This window comes from Rattus norvegicus, chromosome 20 (genome assembly GCF_036323735.1).
Source record: "Rattus norvegicus strain BN/NHsdMcwi chromosome 20, GRCr8, whole genome shotgun sequence".
In the NCBI taxonomy this organism is placed as follows: Eukaryota; Metazoa; Chordata; class Mammalia; order Rodentia; family Muridae; genus Rattus; species Rattus norvegicus.
The window spans coordinates 669370-689948 of NC_086038.1; the positions used below are offsets into that span (position 1 = coordinate 669370).

At 39.1% G+C, this 20579-nt stretch overlaps 1 protein-coding gene across 1 annotated transcript; it reads right to left on the bottom strand.

Moving 5' to 3' along the window:
* Nucleotides 1-15460: 15460 nt before the first annotated feature.
* Or14j6 (olfactory receptor family 14 subfamily J member 6) lies at nucleotides 15461-16429 on the bottom strand. The gene has a single exon (NM_001000888.1). It carries the CDS (start codon nucleotides 16427-16429, stop codon nucleotides 15461-15463), a length of 969 nt encoding a protein of 322 aa, NP_001000888.1.
* Nucleotides 16430-20579: the final 4150 nt, after the last annotated feature.

The following is a 20579-nucleotide window of genomic DNA, read 5'->3' on the forward strand; positions in this document are numbered from 1 at the left end:
AGAGAACACAAATGCCAGCCCAGGTTACTGTATCCTGCAAAACTCTCAATTAACATAGATGGAGAAACCAAGATTTTCCATGACAAAACCAAATTTACACAATATCTTTCCACAAATCCAGCACTACAAAGGACAATAAATGGTAAAGCCCAACATAAGGAGGCAAGCTATACCCTAGAAGACGCAAGAAACTAATCGTCTTGGCAACAAAACAAAGAGAATGAAAGCACACAAACATAACCTCACATCCAAATATGAATATAACGGGAAGCAATAATCACTATTCCTTAATATCTCTCAATATCAATGGCCTCAACTCCCCAATAAAAAGAAATAGATTAACAAACTGGATACACAACAAGGACCCTGCATTCTGCTGCCTACAGGAAACACACCTCAGAGACAAAGACAGACACTACCTCAGAGTGAAAGGCTGGAAAACAACTTTCCAAGCAAATGGTCAGAAGAAGCAAGCTGGAGTAGCCATTCTAATATCAAATAAAATCAATTTTCAACTAAAAGTCATCAAAAAAGATAAGGAAGGACACTTCATATTCATCAAAGGAAAAATCCACCAAGATGAACTCTCAATCCTAAATATCTATGCCCCAAATACAAGGGCACCTACATATGTAAAAGAAACCTTACTAAAGCTCAAAACACACATCGCACCTCACACAATAATAGTGGGAGATTTCAACACACCACTCTCATCAATGGACAGATCATGGAAACAGAAATTAAACAGTGATGTCGACAGACTTAGAGAAGTCATGAGCCAAATGGACTTAACGGATATTTATAGAACATTCTATCCTAAAGCAAAAGGATATACCTTCTTCTCAGCTCCTCATGGTACTTTCTCCAAAATTGACCATATAATTGGTCAAAAAACGGGCCTTAACAGGTACAGAAAGATAGAAATAATCCCATGCGTGCTATCGGACCACCACGGCCTAAAACTGGTCTTCAATAACAATAAGGGAAGAATGCCCACATATACGTGGAAATTGAACAATGCTCTACTCAATGATAACCTGGTCAAGGAAGAAATAAAGAAAGAAATTAAAAACTTTTTAGAATTTAATGAAAATGAAGGTACAACATACCCAAACTTATGGGACGCAATGAAAGCTGTGCTAAGAGGAAAACTCATAGCGCTGAGTGCCTGCAGAAAGAAACAGGAAAGAGCATATGTCAGCAGCTTGACAGCACACCTAAAAGCTCTAGAACAAAAAGAAACAAATACACCCAGGAGGAGTAGAAGGCAGGAAATAATCAAACTCAGAGCTGAAATCAACCAAGTAGAAACAAAAAGGACCATAGAAAGAATCAACAGAACCAAAAGTTGGTTCTTTGAGAAAACCAACAAGATAGATAAACCCTTAGCTAGACTAACGAGAGGACACAGAGAGTGCATCCAAATTAACAAAATCAGAAATGAAAAGGGAGACATAACTACAGATTGAGAGGAAATTCAAAAAATCATCAGATCTTACTATAAAAACCTATATACAACAAAACTTGAAAATCTTCAGGAAATGGACAATTTCCTAGACAGATACCAGGTACCGAAGTAAAATCAGGAACAGATAAACCAGTTAAACAACCCCATAACTCCTAAGGAAATAGAAGCAGTCATTAAAGGTCTCCCAACCAAAAAGAGCCCAGGTCCAGACGGGTTTAGTGCAGAATTCTATCAGACCTTAATAAAAGACCTCATACCAATATTAACCAAACTATTCCACAAAATTGAAACAGATGGATCACTACTGAATACCTTCTACGAAGCCACAATTACTCTTATATCTAAACCACACAAAGACACAACAAGGAAAGAAAACTTCAGACCAATTTCCCTTATGAATATCGACGCAAAAATACTCAATAAAATTCTGGCAAACCGAATTCAAGAGCACATCAAAACAATCATCCACCATGATCAAGTAGGCTTCACCCAGGCATGCAGGGATGGTTTCATATACGGAAAACCATCAACGTGATCCATTATATAAACAAACTGAAAGAACAGAACCACATGATCATTTCATTAGATGCTGAGAAAGCATTTGACAAAATTCAACACCCCTTCATGATAAAAGTTCTGGAAAGAATAGGAATTCAAGGCCCATACCTAAACATAGTAATAGCCATATACAGCAAACCAGTTGCTAACATTAAACTAAATGGAGAGAAACTTGAAGCAATCCCACTAAAATCAGGGACTAGACAAGGCTGCCCACTCTCTCCCTACTTATTCAATATAGTTCTTGAAGTTCTAGCCAGAGCAATCAGACAACAAAAGGAGATCAAGGGGATACAGATCGGAAAAGAAGAGGTCAAAATATCACTATTTGCAGATGATATGATAGTATATTTAAGTGATCCCAAAAGTTCCACCAGAGAACTACTAAAGCTGATAAACAACTTCAGCAAAGTGGCTGGGTATAAAATTAAGTCAAATAAATCAGTCGCCTTCCTCTATACAAAAGAGAAACAAGCCGAGAAAGAAATTAGGGATACGACACCCTTCATAATAGACCCAAATAATATAAAGTACCTCGGTGTGACTTTAACCAAGCAAGTAAAAGATCTGTAGAATAAGAACTTCATGACACTGAGGAAAGAAATTGAGGAAGACCTCAGAAGATGGAAAGATCTCCCATGCTCATGGATTGGCAGGATTAATATAGTAAAAATGGCCATTTTACCAAAAGCGATCTACAGATTCAATGCAATCCCCATCAAAATACCAATCCAATTCTTCAAAGAGTTAGACAGAACAATTTGCAAATTCATCTGGAATAACAAAAAACCCAGGATAGCTAAAGCTATCCTCAACAATAAAAGGACTTCAGGGGGAATCACTATCCCTGAACTCAAGCAGTATTACAGAGCAATAGTGATAAAAACTGCATGGTATTGGTACAGAGACAGACAGATAGACCAATGGAATAGAATTGAAGACCCAGAAATGAACCCACACACCTATGGTCACTTGATTTTTGACAAAGGAGCCAAAACCATCAAATGGAAAAAAGATAGCATTTTCAGCAAATGGTGCTGGTTCAACTGGAGGTCAACATGTAGAAGAATGCAGTTCGATCCATGCTTATCACCCTGTACAAAGCTTAAGTCCAAGTGGATGAAGGACCTCCACATCAAACCAGACACACTCAAACTAATAGAAGAAAAACTAGGGAAGCATCTGGAACACATGGGCACTGGAAAAAATTTCCTGAACAAAACACCAATGACTTATGCTCTAAGATCAAGAATCGACAAATGGGATCTCATAAAACTGCAAAGCTTCTGTAAGGCAAAGGACACTGTGGTTAGGACAAAACGGCAACCAAGAGACTGGGAAAAGATCTTTACCAATCCTACAACAGATAGAGGCCTTATATCCAAAATATACAAAGAACTCAAGAAGTTAGACCGCAGGGAAACAAATAACCCTATTAAAAAATGGGGTTCAGAGCTAAACAAAGAATTCACAGCTGAGGAATGCCGAATGGCTGAGAAACACCTTAAGAAATGTTCAACATCTTTAGTCATAAGGGAAATGCAAATCAAAACAACCCTGAGATTTCACCTCACACCAGTGAGAATGGCTAAGATCAAAAACTCAGGTGACAGCCGATGCTGGCGAGGATGTGGAGAAAGAGGAACACTCCTCCATTGTTGGTGGGATTGCAGACTGGTAAAACCATTCTGGAAATCAGTCTGGAGGTTCCTCAGAAAATTGGACATTGAACTGCCTGAGGATCCAGCTATACCTCTCTTGGGCATATACCCAAAAGATGTCTCAACATATAAAGAGACACGTGCTCCACTATGTTCATCGCAGCCTTATTTATAATAGCCAGAAACTGGAAAGAACCCAGATGCCCTTCAACAGAGGAATGGATACAGAAAATGTGGTACATCTACACAATGGAATATTACTCAGCTATCAAAAACAACGAGTTTATGAAATTCGTAGGCAAATGGTTGGAACTGGAAAATAACATCCAGAGTGAGCTAACCCAATCACAGAAAGACATACATGGTATGCACTCATTGATAAGTGGCTATTAGCCCAAATGCTTGAATTACCCTAGATCCCTAGAACAAACGAAACTCAAGACGGATGATCAAAATGTAAATGCTTCACTCCTTCCTTAAATGAGGAAAAAGAATACGCTTGGCAGGGAAGAGAGAGGCAAAGATTAAAACAGAGACTGAAGGAACACCCATTCAGAGCCTGCCCCACATGTGGCCCATACATATACAGCCACCCAATTAGACAAGATGGATGAAGCAAAGAAGTGCAGACCGACAGGAGCCGGATGTAGATCGCTCCTGAGAGACACAGCCAGAATACAGCAAATACAGAGGCGAATGCCAGCAGCAAACCACTGAACTGAGAATAGGACCCCCGTTGAAGGAATCAGAGAAAGAACTGGAAGAGCTTGAAGGGGCTCGAGACTCCATATGTACAACAATGTCAAGCAACCAGAGCTTCCAGGGACTAAGCCACTACCTAAAGACTATACATGGACTGACCCTGGACTCTGACCTCATAGGTAGCAATGAATATCCTAGTAAGAGCACCAGTGGAAGGGGAAGCCCTGAGTCCTGCTAAGACTGAACCCCCAGTGAACTAGACTATGGGGGCGAGGGCGGCAATGGGGGGAGGGTTGGGTGGGGAACACCCATAAGGAAGGGGAGGGGGGAGGGGGTTGTTTGCCCGGAAACCGGGAAAGGGAATAACACTCGAAATGTATATAAGAAATACTCAAGTTAATAAAAAAAAACAAAAAAACAAAACAGATATTTATAGAACATTCCATCCTAAATCAAAAGGATATACCTTCTTCTCAGCACCTCATTGAACCTTCTCTAAAACTAACCATATAAATCAAAAAAGAGGCCTCAACAGATAGAGGAAGATGGAAATAATCCCATGCATCCTATCAGATCACTACACACTAAGACTGGTCTTCAATAACAACAATAATGACAGAAAGTCCACATATACATGGAAGTTGAACAATGCTCTACTCAATGTCATCTAGGTCAAGGAAGAAATAAAGAAAGAAATTAGACACTGCTTAGAATTTAATGAAAATGAAGATTAAAAAAAATCCTAAACTTATGGGACACAATGAAAGTGGTACTAAGAGGAAAACTCATAGCTCTGAATGCCTGCAAAAAGAAACAGGAGAGAACATATGTCATCAGCTTGACGGCACAGCTAAAAATTCTAGAACAAATAAGAAATAAATAAACCAAGAGGAGTAGAAGGCAGGAAATAATAAAACTCAGAGCTGAAATCAACCAAGTAGAAACAAAAAGAGCCAAAGAAAGAATCAAAAAAACCAGGAGCCTATTCTTTGAGAAAATCAACAAGATAGATAAACCTTTTGCCAGACTAACCAGAGGTCACAGAGAGGGTGTCCAAATTAACAAAATCAGAAATGAAAAGCGAGACATAACAACATAATCTGAAGAAATTTAAAAAATCATTGGATCCTACTACAAAAGCCTATATTCAACAAAACTGGAAAATCTGGAGGAAATGGAAAATTTTCTAGACATATATCAGGTACCAAAGTTAAATCAGGAACAAATGAACCTTCTAAACAACCCAATAACTCCTAAAGAAATAGAAGCAGTTATTAAAAGTCTCTCAATCAAAAAGAGCCCTGGACCAGATGGGTTTAGTGCAGAATTCTATCAGACCTTCATAGAAGACTCATACCAATACTGTCCATACTATTCCACAAAATAGAAACAGATGGAGCACTACCCAATTCCTTCTATGAAGTCACAATTATGCTTATACCTAAACCATACTAAGACCCAGCAAAGAAAGAGAACCTCAGACCAATTTCCCTTATGAATATTGATGCAAAAATACTCAATAAAACTCTTGCAAACTGAATCAAAGAACACATCAAAACGATCTTCCATCATGATCAAGTAGGCTTCATCCCAGGGATGAAGGGATGGTTTAATATACAGAAATTCATCAATGTAATCCAATATATAAACAAACTCAAAGATCATTTCATTAGATACTGAGAGAGTAGTTGACAAAAATTCAACACCCCTTCATGAGAAAAGTCCTGGAAAATCAGGAATTCAAGGCTCTTACCTAAACATAGTAAAAGCAATATATAGCAAACCAATAGCTAACATCAAATTAAATGAGAAACTTGAAGCAATCCCACTAAAATCAGGGACTAGACAAGGCTGCCCACTCTCTCCATACTTATTCCATATAGTACTCAAATACTAGCCAGAGCAATCAGACAACAAAAGGAGGTCAAAGGGATACAAATTGGAAGGGAAGAAATCAAATTATCACTATTTGTAGGTAATATGATACTATACATAAATGATGCCATTAGTTCCATCAGAGAACTACTTACCCTGATAAACAAGTTCAGCAAAATGTTGTGGTTTTAAATTAACTCAAACAAATCAGTAGCCTTCCTCTACTCAATGGATAAACAAGTTGAGAAAGAAATTTGATAATGACACCCTTCACAACAGTCACAAATAATATAAAACGTCTTGGTGTGACTTTAACCAAGCAAGTGAAAGATCTGTAAGATAAGAATTTCAAGTCTCTGAAAAAAGAAATTGAAGATCTCAGAAGATGCAAAGATATCCCACGCTCACGGATTAGCTGGATTAATATAGTAAAGATGACCATTTTGCCAAAAGCAATCTACAGATTCAATGCAATCCCCATCAAAATTCCTAGTCAATTCTTTATACAGATAGAAATAGCAATTTTCAAATTAATTTAGAATAATAAAAAACCCAGGATAGCGAAAATCTACACTCAACAATAAAAGAACTTCTGTACAATCACACCATCCTTGACTTTAAGGAGTATTATAGAGCAATAATTATAAAAACTGCATGGTATTGGAACAGAGACAGGCAGATAGATCATTGGAAGAGAATTGAAGATCCAGAAATGAACCCACACACCTACGGTTATTTGATCTTTGACAAAGGAGCTAAAACCATCCAATGGAAGAGAGATAGCATTTTCAACAAAAGGTGTTGGTTCAACTGGAGGTCAGCATGTAGAAGAATGCAAACCAATCCATGCTTATCACCCTGTACAAAGCTTAAGTCCAAGTGGATCAAGGACCTCCATATCCAACCAGGTACACTCAAGCTAATAGAAAAAGTGGGGAATAGCCTCTAACACATGGGCAATGGGGAAAATTTCCTGGAAAAAAAACCCAATGGCTTATGCTCTAAAATCAAAATTTGACAAATGGGACCTCATAAAATTGCAAAGCTTCTGTAAGGCAGAAGACACTGTCATTCGGACAAAACAGCAACCAACAGATTGGGAAAAGATCTTTACCAATCCTACATCTGATAGAGGGCTAATATCCAATATACAAAGAACTCAAGAAGTGAGACTCCAGAGAGCTAAATAACCCTATTAAAAATGGGTTACAGAGGTAAACAAAACTTTCGCAGCTGAGGAATATCAAATGGCCAAAAAGCACCTAAAGAAATGTTTAACATCCTTAATCATCAGAGAAATGCAAATCAAAACAACCCTGAGATTACACCTCACACCAGTCAGAATGGCTAAGATAAAATACTCTGGTGACAGCAGATGCAGGAGAAGATGTGGAGAAAGAGGAACACTCCTCCATTGTTGGTGGGATTGCAGACTGGTACAATCACTCTGGAAATCGGTCTGGAGGCTCCTCCGAAATTGGACATTCCACTACCTGAGGATCCAGCTATAGCACTCCTGGGCATATACCCAAAAGATGCCCCAACATATAACAAGGACACATGTTCCACTATGTTCATAGCAGCCTTATTTATAATAGCCAGAAGCTGGAAAGAACCCAGATGCCCTTCAGCAGAGGAATGGATACAGAAAATGTGGTACATCTACACAATGGAATATTACTCAGCTATCAAAAACAATGACTTTATGAAATTCGTAGGCAAATGGTTGGAACTGGAAAATATCATCCTGAGTGAGGTAACCCAATCACAGAACAACACACATGGTATGCACTCATTGATAAGTGGCTATTAGCCCAAATGCTTGAATTACCCTAGATGCCTAGAACAAATGAAACTCAAGAAGGATGACCAAAATGCGAATGCCTCACTCCTTCTTTAAAAGGGGAACAAGGATACCCTTGGGAAGGAATAGGGAGGCAAAGTTAAGAACAGACGCAGAAGGAACACCCATTCAGAGCCTGCCCCACATGTGGCCCATACATATAGAGCCACCAAACTAGATAAGATGGATGAAGCAAAGAAGTGCAGGCTGACAGGAGCCGGATGCAGATCTCTCCTGAGAGACACAGCCAGAATACAGCAAATACAGAGGCGAATGCCATCATTAAACCACTGAACTGAGAATGGGACCCCCCTTGAAGGAATCTTAGAAAGGACTGAAAGAGCTTGAAGGGGCTCGAGACCCCATATGAACAACAATGCCAACCGACCAAAGCTTCCAGGGACTAAGCCACTACCCAAAGACTATACATGGACTGACCCTGGGCTCCAACCTCATAGGTAGCAATGAATAGCCTAGTAAGAGCACCAGTGGGGGTTGGGGATTTAGCTCAGTGGTAGAGCGCTTGCCTAGCAAGCACAAGGCCCTGGGTTCGGTCCCCAGCTCCAAAAAAAAAAAAAAAAAAAAAAAAAAAAGAGCACCAGTGGAAGGGGAAGCCCTTGGTCCTGCCAAGACTGAACCTCTCACGAACGTGATTGTTGGGGGGAGGGCGGTAATGGGGCGAGGATGGGTAGGGGAACACCCATAGAGAAGGTGAGGGAGAGGAGTTACAGGATGTTGGTCCGGAAATCGGGAAGGGGAATAACCATCGAAATGTAAATAAGAAATACTCTATTTAATAAAGATGAAGAAAAAGTAAAAAAAAAATAAAGAAAGAAAAAGAAGAATTTGGCGGTATGGTTTTGTTGGAGAAAGAATATCACTTTGAGGTTTCAAAAGCACGTGCCAGACTCAGTCTCATTCTCTCAACCTACATAAATTTCAGGATGTAGCTCTCAAATACTTCTCCAACACTATATCTGTCTTCCATGCTTGCTGCCATGCTTCCCATAATGATAATGGACTAAGACTCTGAAAAGTCTAAGCAAGCCCCAATTAAATGCTTTCTGTTTATAAAAAAAATGACTTCATGATATTCATAGGCAAATGGAATGAACTAGAAAATATCATCCTGAGTGTGGTAACTGAATGCCAGAAAAACACACATTGTATGTACTCATTGATAAGTGAATATTAGCGCAAAATTCGAATTATCCAAGATGCAATCCACAGACCACAGGAAGCTCAAAATGAGGATGACCAAAATGCAAATGCTCCCACTCCTTCTTGAAAGGTGGAAAATATTCATAGGAGGAAATGTGGAAGCAAATTTTATAACAGAGACTGAAAGAACGGCCATTCAGAGCCTTCCCCACATGTGGCCCACATGTATACAGCCACCAAAACTAGAAAAGATTGATGAAGCTAAAAAGTGCATGTTGAAAGGGACCAGATACAGATCTCTCCTGAGAGACACTTCCAGAGAATTTCCAATACAGAGGTCAATGATAGCAGCAAATCACTGTACTGAGAACCAGACCCCATTGAGTGGAACTAGAGGAAGGATTGAAAGAGCTCAAGGGGCTTGCAACCCCATAAGAGCAACAAAGTCAACCAACCAGAGCTTCTAGGGACTAAACTGTCACTGAATGACTATACCTGGACTGACTCAGGACTCCAACTGCATATGTAACAGAGAATAGACTTGTTGGGGAACTAGTGGAAGGGGACGTCCTTGGTCCTGCCCAGGTTGACCCCCTGTGTATGGGAATTTCGGGGGAGTGCAGTATGTGAGGTAGATGGGGGGAACACTAGTATTGGGGAGGGCATGGGAATGCAGGCTTATGGTCAGGAAACTGGGAAAGGGAATACCATTGGAAATGTAAGTAAAGAAATATATCCTATAAAAAATTTAAAAGAGAATCAGGAAGCTAAGGGCAAAATTGGTTATAAGAAATCCATCTCCACCAGGCTCATTGCCAGTACAGCCATTTTTTTTTGAACCCTGACTTTAAAATCCCATGCCTTTCATATCAATATCAGAGCCAGTACTAGAAACATCTTATCCTAGCTTCACTAACAATTGTATTTCTCCAAATGCTTTCTAAGGGTTATGGTCATTGATGACAATTTTAGATCTCTAAGTTCTTTTCTAGGGTGATGACTGAATCATTAATCTGCTCCAGCTACAATGCTTAAAAGAGATCAACTATTATGATTGAAACCCCATAAGAGCAACAAAGTCAACCAACCAGAGCTTCCAGGGACTAAACTGTCACTGAATGACTATACCTGGACTGACTCAGGACTCCAACTGCATATGTAACAGAGAATAGCCTTGTTGGGGCACTAGTAGAAGGGGCACTAGTGATGCTGCCCAGTGAAGGATAGGAAATCCCTTTAAAATTTTCATACACTTCTTGATTAAGAAAGATAAGAGGGGGCTGGAGAGATGGCTCAGCATTTAAGAGCACTGACTGCCCTTCCAGAGTTCCTGAGTTCAAATCCCATCAACCACATGCCCTCTTCTGGTGTGTCTGAAGACAGCTATAGTGTACTTACATATAATTAGTAAATAAATCTTGCAAAACAAAAGAAATAATGATAAGAGGGCAACAAGCAGAGCAAATCTCTGTAAAAGCCTTAAGTGTTCACTACACATGGTCCTTGGGGACATGCCTCACCGAGATGGAGGCATCGAGATCTGGATCAAAAAAACCCTGTGTCTCTCTGCCTTAAGATCTGGATCACAGGTATGTCCCCCATTTCTAGATTATAACTCCTTCCAGATTTAAAGTCCAAATCAAAATAATAACCGGGTCATAATAAGGCTCAGATATAACTATCCATTCTTCAACTGAAAGAGCATATATTTAGCTGTGTGGGTTCTTGCTCCAAGGTCACCACTCCCCTAATTCTATTTAATTTTCTCAAAAACAGGATTTAGCTTCATTCTTCCTGGTGCGTCTTTATTATCTGAACTGTATATTTTGTAGTTTTTCCTTTCTATGCTTGCTACTTTTCATTAAAATGATCCTTATAAAAGTGGACATGAGTAATCACAAAATAGTAGTTATTCCAGGCTGTTTTGAGACCTCCTTTCTCAAAGCAATTAATCTAAATGTCTTCACCTTAGCCTCAGATAGCCTCTTCAGACAATAGGAAACCACAGCCACATTCTTCAAAATATCACAACACCCATAGGCCACATACTAAAGTCTTCTTCTCTGAAACCTCTTGAGCTAGGTCCTCAGTTCAAAAGTGACTCAGGAAAGCTGTCTTCCATGCTTCTACTACTATGTCCCATTAGCCCCATTTGAAGAATTCTGTTACATTACCAAGGCTTCCCATACACATTTCTCCAATCAAAAGCTTAGTCAGGCCCATCACAGCAATACCTCATTCCTCCTACTGATTTCTGTCTTAGGGTTTCATTGCTGTGGAGACATTCCCTGACCATGACTCCTCTTGTAATTGACATTTAAATGAAGCTGGCTCACAGGTTCAGAGGTTCAGTCCATTATCATCATTGCTGGAAGCATGGCAGCACCCAGACAGACATGACACTGGAAGAGCTGAAAGTTCGACATTTTGTTCAGTAGACTGACTTCCAGGAAGCTAGGAAGAAGGTTTCCAAGCCTACCCCCACAGTGACACACTTCCTACAACATGGTCACACATATTCCAACAAGGCCACAACTACTCCAGTGAAGCAACACCACCTAATATTGCCTCTCCCTAAGCCAAGCTTATTCAACAAACCACGCTGGCATTGATTGATTCTTGGCTGTGGTTTCAGTCTCAAATTGGTGCGTTCATTTGTTGGGAACTTTCTCCATCTCTGCGTATCTTGTAGATAGGACATAGGTTCTGTGGGTGGGTTCCTGTCCTTATTCCCCATCTGGGAGTCCTTTCTGTCTACACGAATTGGCTTCTTAAGGTTCCATATTCTCCACCTCTAGAAGTCTTAGCTAGATTTACCTCAATAAGCTCACAGAAGCCTCCCTGATCCTAGGTTCTGGCACGTCCTAGTGATTGGCCCTTACTGCTGATTTTCATTCTCTTTCTCCTGCTTTCTCTGTCTTATACTCATCTCATCATGCTCCCCTGTCAATCTCCTCTCCACTCAGTTCCCTTCCTCCCTCTACCAACAATTTTACTTAACTTAGGAAAATTCAACCATGCTCCCTTCCTCCCCCTCCTCCTCCCCCTCCTCCTCCTCCTCCTCCTCCCCCTCTTCCTCCCCCTCCTCCTCCCCCTCCCCCTCCTCCTCATCATCCTCCCCCTCCCCCTCCCCCTCCCCTCCCCCTCCTCCCCCTCCTCATCATCCTCCCCCTCCCCCTCCTCCCCCTCCTCCTCCTCCCCCTCCTCCTCCCCCTCCTCCTCCCCCTCCTCCTCATCATCCTCCCCCTCCCCCTCCCCTCTCCCTCCCCCTCCCCCTCCTCCCCCCCCTCCTCCTCCTCCTCCTTCTCCTCCTCCTCCTCCTCCTCCTCCTCCTCCTCCTCCTCCTCCTCCTCCTCCTTCTTCTTCTTCTTCTTCTTCTTCTTCTTCTTCTTCTTCTTCTTCATGTGGTGGGGTGCTTTTGATCATAGTGTAGTTAACCTATTTACGTGTGGGATAATGTCACAGGTGAGACAGGTACAAGATAGAATGAGGCCAGTCATTGGACTAGAAAAAAGGATGAGCGGGAGTAAAGTTTTAGGGAAGGGGAAGAGACTGGGAAGGAAAGGGTGGGAGAGTGGAGGAGATGGTGGAGAAGTGGTGGAGAGAACATGGAATCTGACATTAACATTACAGGCTGTACCTTTATAGGTTGTTATGAATGTTCTTAATAGATGGATATGTACAGGGCTTTGTATGTTTAGGTGGACAATTATACCTTATCAATTGGATCAGAGGTTATGGTGTTGTGTATTCTTTCTTGTAGTGATTTAAGTGTAAGGGAATGTGCGGCGGCTAGGAACACTGAACCGTTATGGAATTAGAATGTATATGTCTGTCATGGTGGCAGCCTGCCTTGGGAACTGGATGGGTAGAGAGATTGTTGCCAGGCTCAGAGAGATGCCTTCAACAGTTTCCTGTGGGATGGAACAAAGCAGGTGAGAGGCTTTGCTGACAGTTTAAGATATCTTATCAGATACGTTGGGGCACTGTGGTGCCGGACACAGTGGGGGATAAAAGACAGCCCTTTTATATAATTTTACAACAACGAATATCCATGTATAAGTGAATACGTAACATGCATGAAACCTTTTGGGTCTCAGTTACCTCACTTAGGATTATATTTTCTTCTTACATTCATTTGCCTGCAAAATTCATGATATCTTTGTTTTCTAATAGTTGAATAGTATTCCACAACTGAGAAAACAGGTGACAAGTCAGCATTAGCTTACTTAAGTGTATTTCTCTACTTGTAATTGTTAAATGTGGGAGGACTTTCACAATTTTTCTACCTCTAGTTGCCAGGATCCTTATTATTTTAAGGAAAGTTTTATCTGTTTTGCATCTTTTTGCCTTATAAAATTATTGTTTTGCATGTGGTATTTACACTCAATCTATTTGTTTGTTTTGATCTGATCTGTCAGAGCCTAATAATTGCCAGTACTGCATGGTATCTATCATTCACCTTGAATTACACATAAGTTCTATAATCTCATCCACAACTCTCTCAATCTTACAATATTATCTTAAAGTATTTTGATATTTTCCTACTTAGATTTAACAAAAACATTTATGTCTTCAGTTTCTGGTATCTATGACGATTATTTTACTACACAGAGATTTCTTTTTCTAGAAATCTCTAAACCACTTTAGGATGGCTCAAACTCTATTAGATACTCCACTTCACTTTGTTTCTCTATCTGTCTTTGTTCCTGTCTCTCCCTCCCTCTCTCCCTCTCCCTCTGCTTCTCACTCTCCCTCCCTCTCTCTCTCCTTTCCTTTCTCCCTCCCTTTCTCTCTGTCTCTATCTCTCTCTGAGATACATATACATGTATATTATGTATATGATTCATATGCTATTTCGATTACATTCATTAAAAGAGAACTATGATTCATCATAGGTGCTAGGGCAAAAGATAAAATATTGACTGAGTTTATCTATACAAAACTTTACCAATAACTTAGTGATGGATTTTAACTCTTAGAGCTCTGACACGGGATAAATATTTAGCCAGATAATTACTCCTAAAAGATATGCATGAAAATGTTCTCTCTTGTAAACTCCTTATTCGATTTATGATTTTAATTTATTAATATACTTGTGATGAGCTTTTTACCATGGGATAATGTATTCTGAATGATGTATAAGTGCTGAAAACAGAGTGAAGAAATCATCATCATTGTCATCACCATCACCATCATCATCCTCCTTCTCCTCCTCCTCATCATCATCATGATTATCACAATTCATTGTGCCTTCTCCTTTTTCTCTTAGAGAGCTTTCATAGGAAACATTTTATATCTTAGAAAGAAATGGTAGATTCATATTTCTAAGTATCTCTTTTTCTTCCTTGGGACTTCAACTAGGAGGCTGAAAGTTAGAGCCCAGGAATTCCTGTGGAAACAGAACAAAGGCTGCCTTACTTAATCCCCCTCTGTTAGACTATAGGTGTTAATTGACTAAACCAGAGGCTTTTAACCCTCAGAATGAGCAAGAAAGTTTTTAAGACTTTTTAGCAGTTACCAATATTACTGTATAGACCAGGCTGGCCTAAAAACATCACAGAGGTCTTCCTGCTTCTGCCTTCTGAGTACTGGATTATTATAAAAATGACTTATTAGTAGGTGAAAATTAATACAAAAGTGAAAATTAATGATCCACGTTAAAAAGCTGAGGCTTATTTGTATATTGAATTACATTGAATACTTGGCACCCAAGATGACTATAGTAATTACTTTATATAAATATGCACAGAAATGGCATACTTGTTTGTGCTATTCCTTAAATTTCATATATGAAATATGGAAAGTAACATGAACCTTTGAAATAAGTTAATAATTTGGTGAATTGAGTAACCAGTAACTGTAATTATTCTTTATGCTTATTATTATGATACTCCCATAAACATGTTTGTAAAACTCATGTTACAATTGGTGATAAGTTCACATGTGTAATAGTGTGGCAAGAAACTGAAAGAGTTAGGAATAATATAGAATATTATACAAGAGTATAATCATATATTTTTTTACTAACATAAAAAACATAAGTAAATTTAATGAAATAGGTTTAAAGAATCATATCACAACTTGCTATGCTATAGGTTTTAATATATACATTCTAGAAAATATCTTTTCATCCTCAACGTTACATATCTAACATATTCAATGTATGAAAAACATTCTTTGTGCCCAGTGTCAGCAGTCATGAACAAAAGAACAAAAATAATTTTTCCCAACGAATTCGGCGCTTAACAGTAACTTCTTTACAGCTCCCTTCAAGGACTCATTTCTTAGACCATAGATAACAGGGTTTAAAGTTGGAGGGAGTACAGTGTAAAAAATAGAGAGTATGTGGTCTAAAGCAGTTGGTGCATCTGAGGTTGGCTTTAGATAGGCACAAATGCCTGTTGAAAGAAAAAATGAAACAACAAAGAGATGGGGCAGGCAGGTAGAGAAGACCTTAGATCGACCTTCTGCAGAGGGAATCCTGAGAACTGTAGAGAATATCTGGCAATAGGAGAAGGCAATCCCCATGAAGCAGGCAAAGTCTAATACAGACATGAAAGCAGTCATTTTCACTACTCCAATGTAATCATTAGAGCAAGAGATCTTCAGCAACTGGGGGATATCACAGAAGAACTGGTGAATTATTTTGTCCCCACAGAATCTGATAGAGAGTATACTTGCTGTGTATAATGTTCCTGTGATGCTTCCACTGAGCCACACAGCTGCCACAGCCCAAGTGCACTTTCTGGGACTCATGATGACCTCATAGTGCAGTGGGAGGCAGATGGCCACATAGCGGTCATAAGACATCACTGTGAGAATGGTCATCTCAGTCCAGGCCAAAGCTGTGAAGAAAAAAACCTGCATCATGCACTGGCCATATGAAATGTAGCCACTACGTGCCAGGGAACTGTCAACATACTGAGGAACTGTGACAGAGAGGGATGAGAGGTCCAGAATGGAAAGGTGCTTCAGAAAGTAATACATTGGAGACTGTAGCTGTGGGTCCAGTGTTGTGATGGTGATAATGATGAAGTTACCTGCTGAGCCCAATAGGTATGTCACCAAGAAGAGCAAAGCTTGTAAGATCTGCAGGTCATGGTTGTCAGAGAACCCCATGAGGAGAAATCCACTCATTGTTATGTTTCTTGCAGTCATGTTGAGAATAAATTTGTGATAACAGCTAGAAAGTAAAAATGTTTGGGAAATGCAATAATATATTTAATATGTATATATAACATTTAACATGTAATATAGAATATAGACTAATATATAATGTATAATATAACATAATATATATTATATAATTAATATATAATATATGATATGTAATGTGTAATGTATAATGTATAGTTAATATGTGATATATGATATATAGTAATGTATAATTATAATGTATAAAACAGAAATTATATATTAATGTTCTATTTTCTCTATTCCAGTGGCTAATCTTTAAGAAATTGCAGTTTGGGGTTGGGGAATTAGCTCAGTGGTAGAGCGCTTGCTTAGCAACCGCAAGGCCCTGGGTTCAGTCCCCAGCTCCGAAAAAAAAAAGAAAAAAAAAAAGAAATTGCAGTTCATAAAGCATGAAAACTTGATAAATATATTTTCAGTGGTATGAAACTTCAGGATAAAACAGTTGTTCTGTGATGAAGCTTAGACTTAATACTTGGGTACTAATAAGAATTTAATACAGCATCAACAACTCATCTTTATTGTCACTGAATATTATTTTGATTTCTCTAAAAACATTTCAGTTTCCACCAGTGAAACCTATGGCTTTCAAGTCACAATAGAAATACAATTATGAGATATTGGTTAAAGTTTTCTGTATTACATTTTGTGCACCTCTGTATTGTAGCAGAAAATCTAGCTGTGGACAGGTGATACACATGTCCTTCCTAGCAAACGATCTGCTCATTACCATAGAAGATGCATACAGTGGTGCTAAGAGGCTAATCAAACAGAGCATCCAATTGTTTTTCTATTTTTTAAGTGTAGAACCAAGCCCAGAGCTTTCGCCTTTCTCAACAAGCACTCTAACCTTATTTCTATTTTTAAATGACATTTTTTTAAAAAGTATGCAGCAAAACTTAAGTTTTCAACAAAATGATGTGTCATTTTCCAATTTGGTGTCTAACTTGATGATGTGGTGTATAGTTTGTATCAATAAACAAAACAAAACAAACCCCACAAACATGAAAAAAAACCCCTGATATTCAGTTTTTATGAATGTATGTGTATGTGTTTAGGGTGTGTATATACACTTGCCTGCTTGTGTCTGAGTAAATCATCTTGTAGAACTGTTTTTTCTGAGAATTCTGTATCCTGAGATTAAAACAGTTCCTCGCTGTTTTAAGCTCAGAGAAATAGCCATTTAGCGCTTACTCTTCTGAAATAGTGGAGACTCTGGCTGCCTTTCTCACACTCCTTTTGTAGAATAAATCCAATGTCTGAGTATTCTATTTCTAGAGTTTTCCCTGATAAAGGCCTGTTTTAAGATTGTAATAAAGCCTTGTCCTACAGCTTTGCCCTAATTCAGTCATGGGGGTCAACAGCTTCTGTTCATTGGTTGGGTGTAAATATCTGCATTGATTCTTTCACCTGCTTGTTGGGTCTTTCAGAGGTCAGTCATGGTAGGTCCTTTTTTGTGGGTGCTCCATAGCCTTAGTAATGGTGTCAGGCCTTGGGGCCTGCCCTTGAGCTGGATTCATTTTTGGGCCTGTTGTTGGACTTTCTTTTCCTCAGGCTCTTCTCTATTTCCATCCCTGCAGTTCTTTCAGACAGGAACAATTATGGGTCAGAGTTTTGAATGTCAGATGGCTACCCATCCCTCACTTGATGTCCTGTCTTTCTCCTAGACGTGGGCTCTACAAGTTCCCTACCCCTACTGTAGGTCATTTCATCTAGGGTCCCACCCTTTGCGTCCTGAGAGTCTTTTCACCTCCCAGGTTTCCAGTACATTCTAGAGGGTCTTCCCAACCTCCTATTTCCCTAGGTCGCCTCTTTCCATTCTTTCTGCTGTCTCTCAGGGTTTCAGTCCTTTTCCCCTACCCAACACCAGATCATGTACTCCTTTCCCCCTGACCTCCATCCCCTTACCATTCCAAGTCCCTCCCTCTACCACTTTTGAGGATGAAAACCCTGTAAGAGGACCAGCAATCTCAGTTAACCTGGACCCTGGAGATCTCTCAGATACTAGATCACCAACCAGGCAACATACACCAGCTGATATGAGGTCCTCAACACATATACAGCAGAGGATTACCTGGTTTGAATTCAGTCAGAGAAGATGCACCTAACCCTCAAGGACTGGAGGCCCCAGGGAGTTTAGAGGTCTGATAGGCTGGGTGAGGTGGGGACATCCTCGTGGAGACAAGGCGTGAAGGGAGGAGATATGAGATGTGGAACAGTTGGAGGGTGGACTGGGAAGGGAATAAAATGTGGAGTGTAAAAACAAACAGATAGATAAATAAATAAATAAATAAATAAATAAATAAATAAATAAATAAATAAGAAAAAAGGTTGTAATAAAGCATCAGTAAATTAAAAGTTTTAAAATATACTTAGCTGCCACACTGCAAATGTTCTTGGCTTTTAATCCATAAAAACAAATCAGAAATTTAAATTCTCTTGAGATTCATTAGATTAAATGGTTTTCATCAAGGCCACACACCATATAATATAACGTCAAAAAAACTAAACACTGTAAGGTTGCCTCTAACCTTTTCTATATCTTTCATTTCTGCTGTGTTGTAACTGGTAAAATATTAGCAGAATTATTGTTTGTTCTTTCTACTTTCATTTTTGTCAAACTGGACAAGGAATTGAAAAGAGACTGAGAATCTATGTTCATTCAGCACTTCTTGTAGGGCAGAAATTCTGGTAATTTTCGGCCAAATTTTTATTTGATATAAACAAGTAGTTTTATTTTTATTAAGCCAAACATTTTAAGATCCACTTTATAGGAAGAACTTAGGTCTCAAAAAATTTTTTTTAACAGAACTGAAATGTGAAATTTAAACAGTGGTCTTTTAGATATACACCAAAATTTTTTAGCCAAAAATATAACTATCAAGGAAAGTCATGAATGACTTTGGGGAAAACACAGGGTCGTGTGTGTGTGTGTGTGTGTGTGTGTGTGTGTGTGTGTGTGTGTGTGTGTATTTTGTTTCCTTTTTTAACATGTAACACTCAAAGCTTTAACTCTACTGGTTACCTCAGACAGTGTTTTAAAAATAGTTTTCCTGATTCCTGAGTTATATAAACATATTACATATAAGCATTTCCTATTTATGCTTCTTTTACATATTATTTTAAAACTTTGACATGGATCACATATATGGTTTTTATTAATTTACTCCTTTTCCGTAAGGTGAGCTTCCTTTCTTACTTGATTGAATTATACCTTTGCTGTTTCAACCTTCATTTAAAGAGTAATTTACTACAAGGATTTATAGAATAACTTCCCTACATCTGTCCTTTAATATTGGAAAACTCACTTCAGGATTTCTTTATGTGTAGACATCTATTCAAACTGATCGCTACCTATGATGTTGTTTTCCCACAACCATAGAGTTTCAATATGTGCCGTTGAAGACAGATTTTTTTTTAATTATTCTACTTTTTTGAGGGGTGGAGATTTTAAAGTAGAAGCCAAACTGAATCACACCTTTTTCTCTATTTGCCTCATTTTTCTCTATTCCGTTGTCACTTCGCACATGGATCCATTGAAATGGTCACACAGTGCCAGGTGATTTGGTGAGGCTGGGTTTTATTGCCAGTTCAGTGGTTCCTAAAGTAGCAGATCTGAGACACTATCTGGGAGGAGGTTTCAACCTAGAGAGCAGAGCCTCAACACTTAGCAATTCTGGTTCACAAGGTCACAGTGACACCCAGAAGGCTGTACCCTTACCAGGCTCCTTATGGTTGCTATTGGTATGAGCATCACGTAGTAGTCCACTTTTAGTTAAAGCTTCACCTTATTTGGGGACACTGTGAGATGGGTTTGAGCATATGCTCCTTACCTAATAGACAGATCATGAAAATTCATATAGCTCAGTGTAAAATATTTGAATGTACAAAGATATTACAATTAATTCTGTACTCATTACACAAAGAGATGAGGTGTACAGGATTGCAGTGTAGTACAGCAACATATACACACACCCCAGAGCAATGCCAGCTAGTAATATAGACATGTGAGAGAAAGTAGCATTAGTTCAGAAACATTACCTTAAAATAATTTCTCGAATTCTTCCAACCAAGTCCTTATTCAGGGTTGTAGACTTATGTATGCAGCTTTATT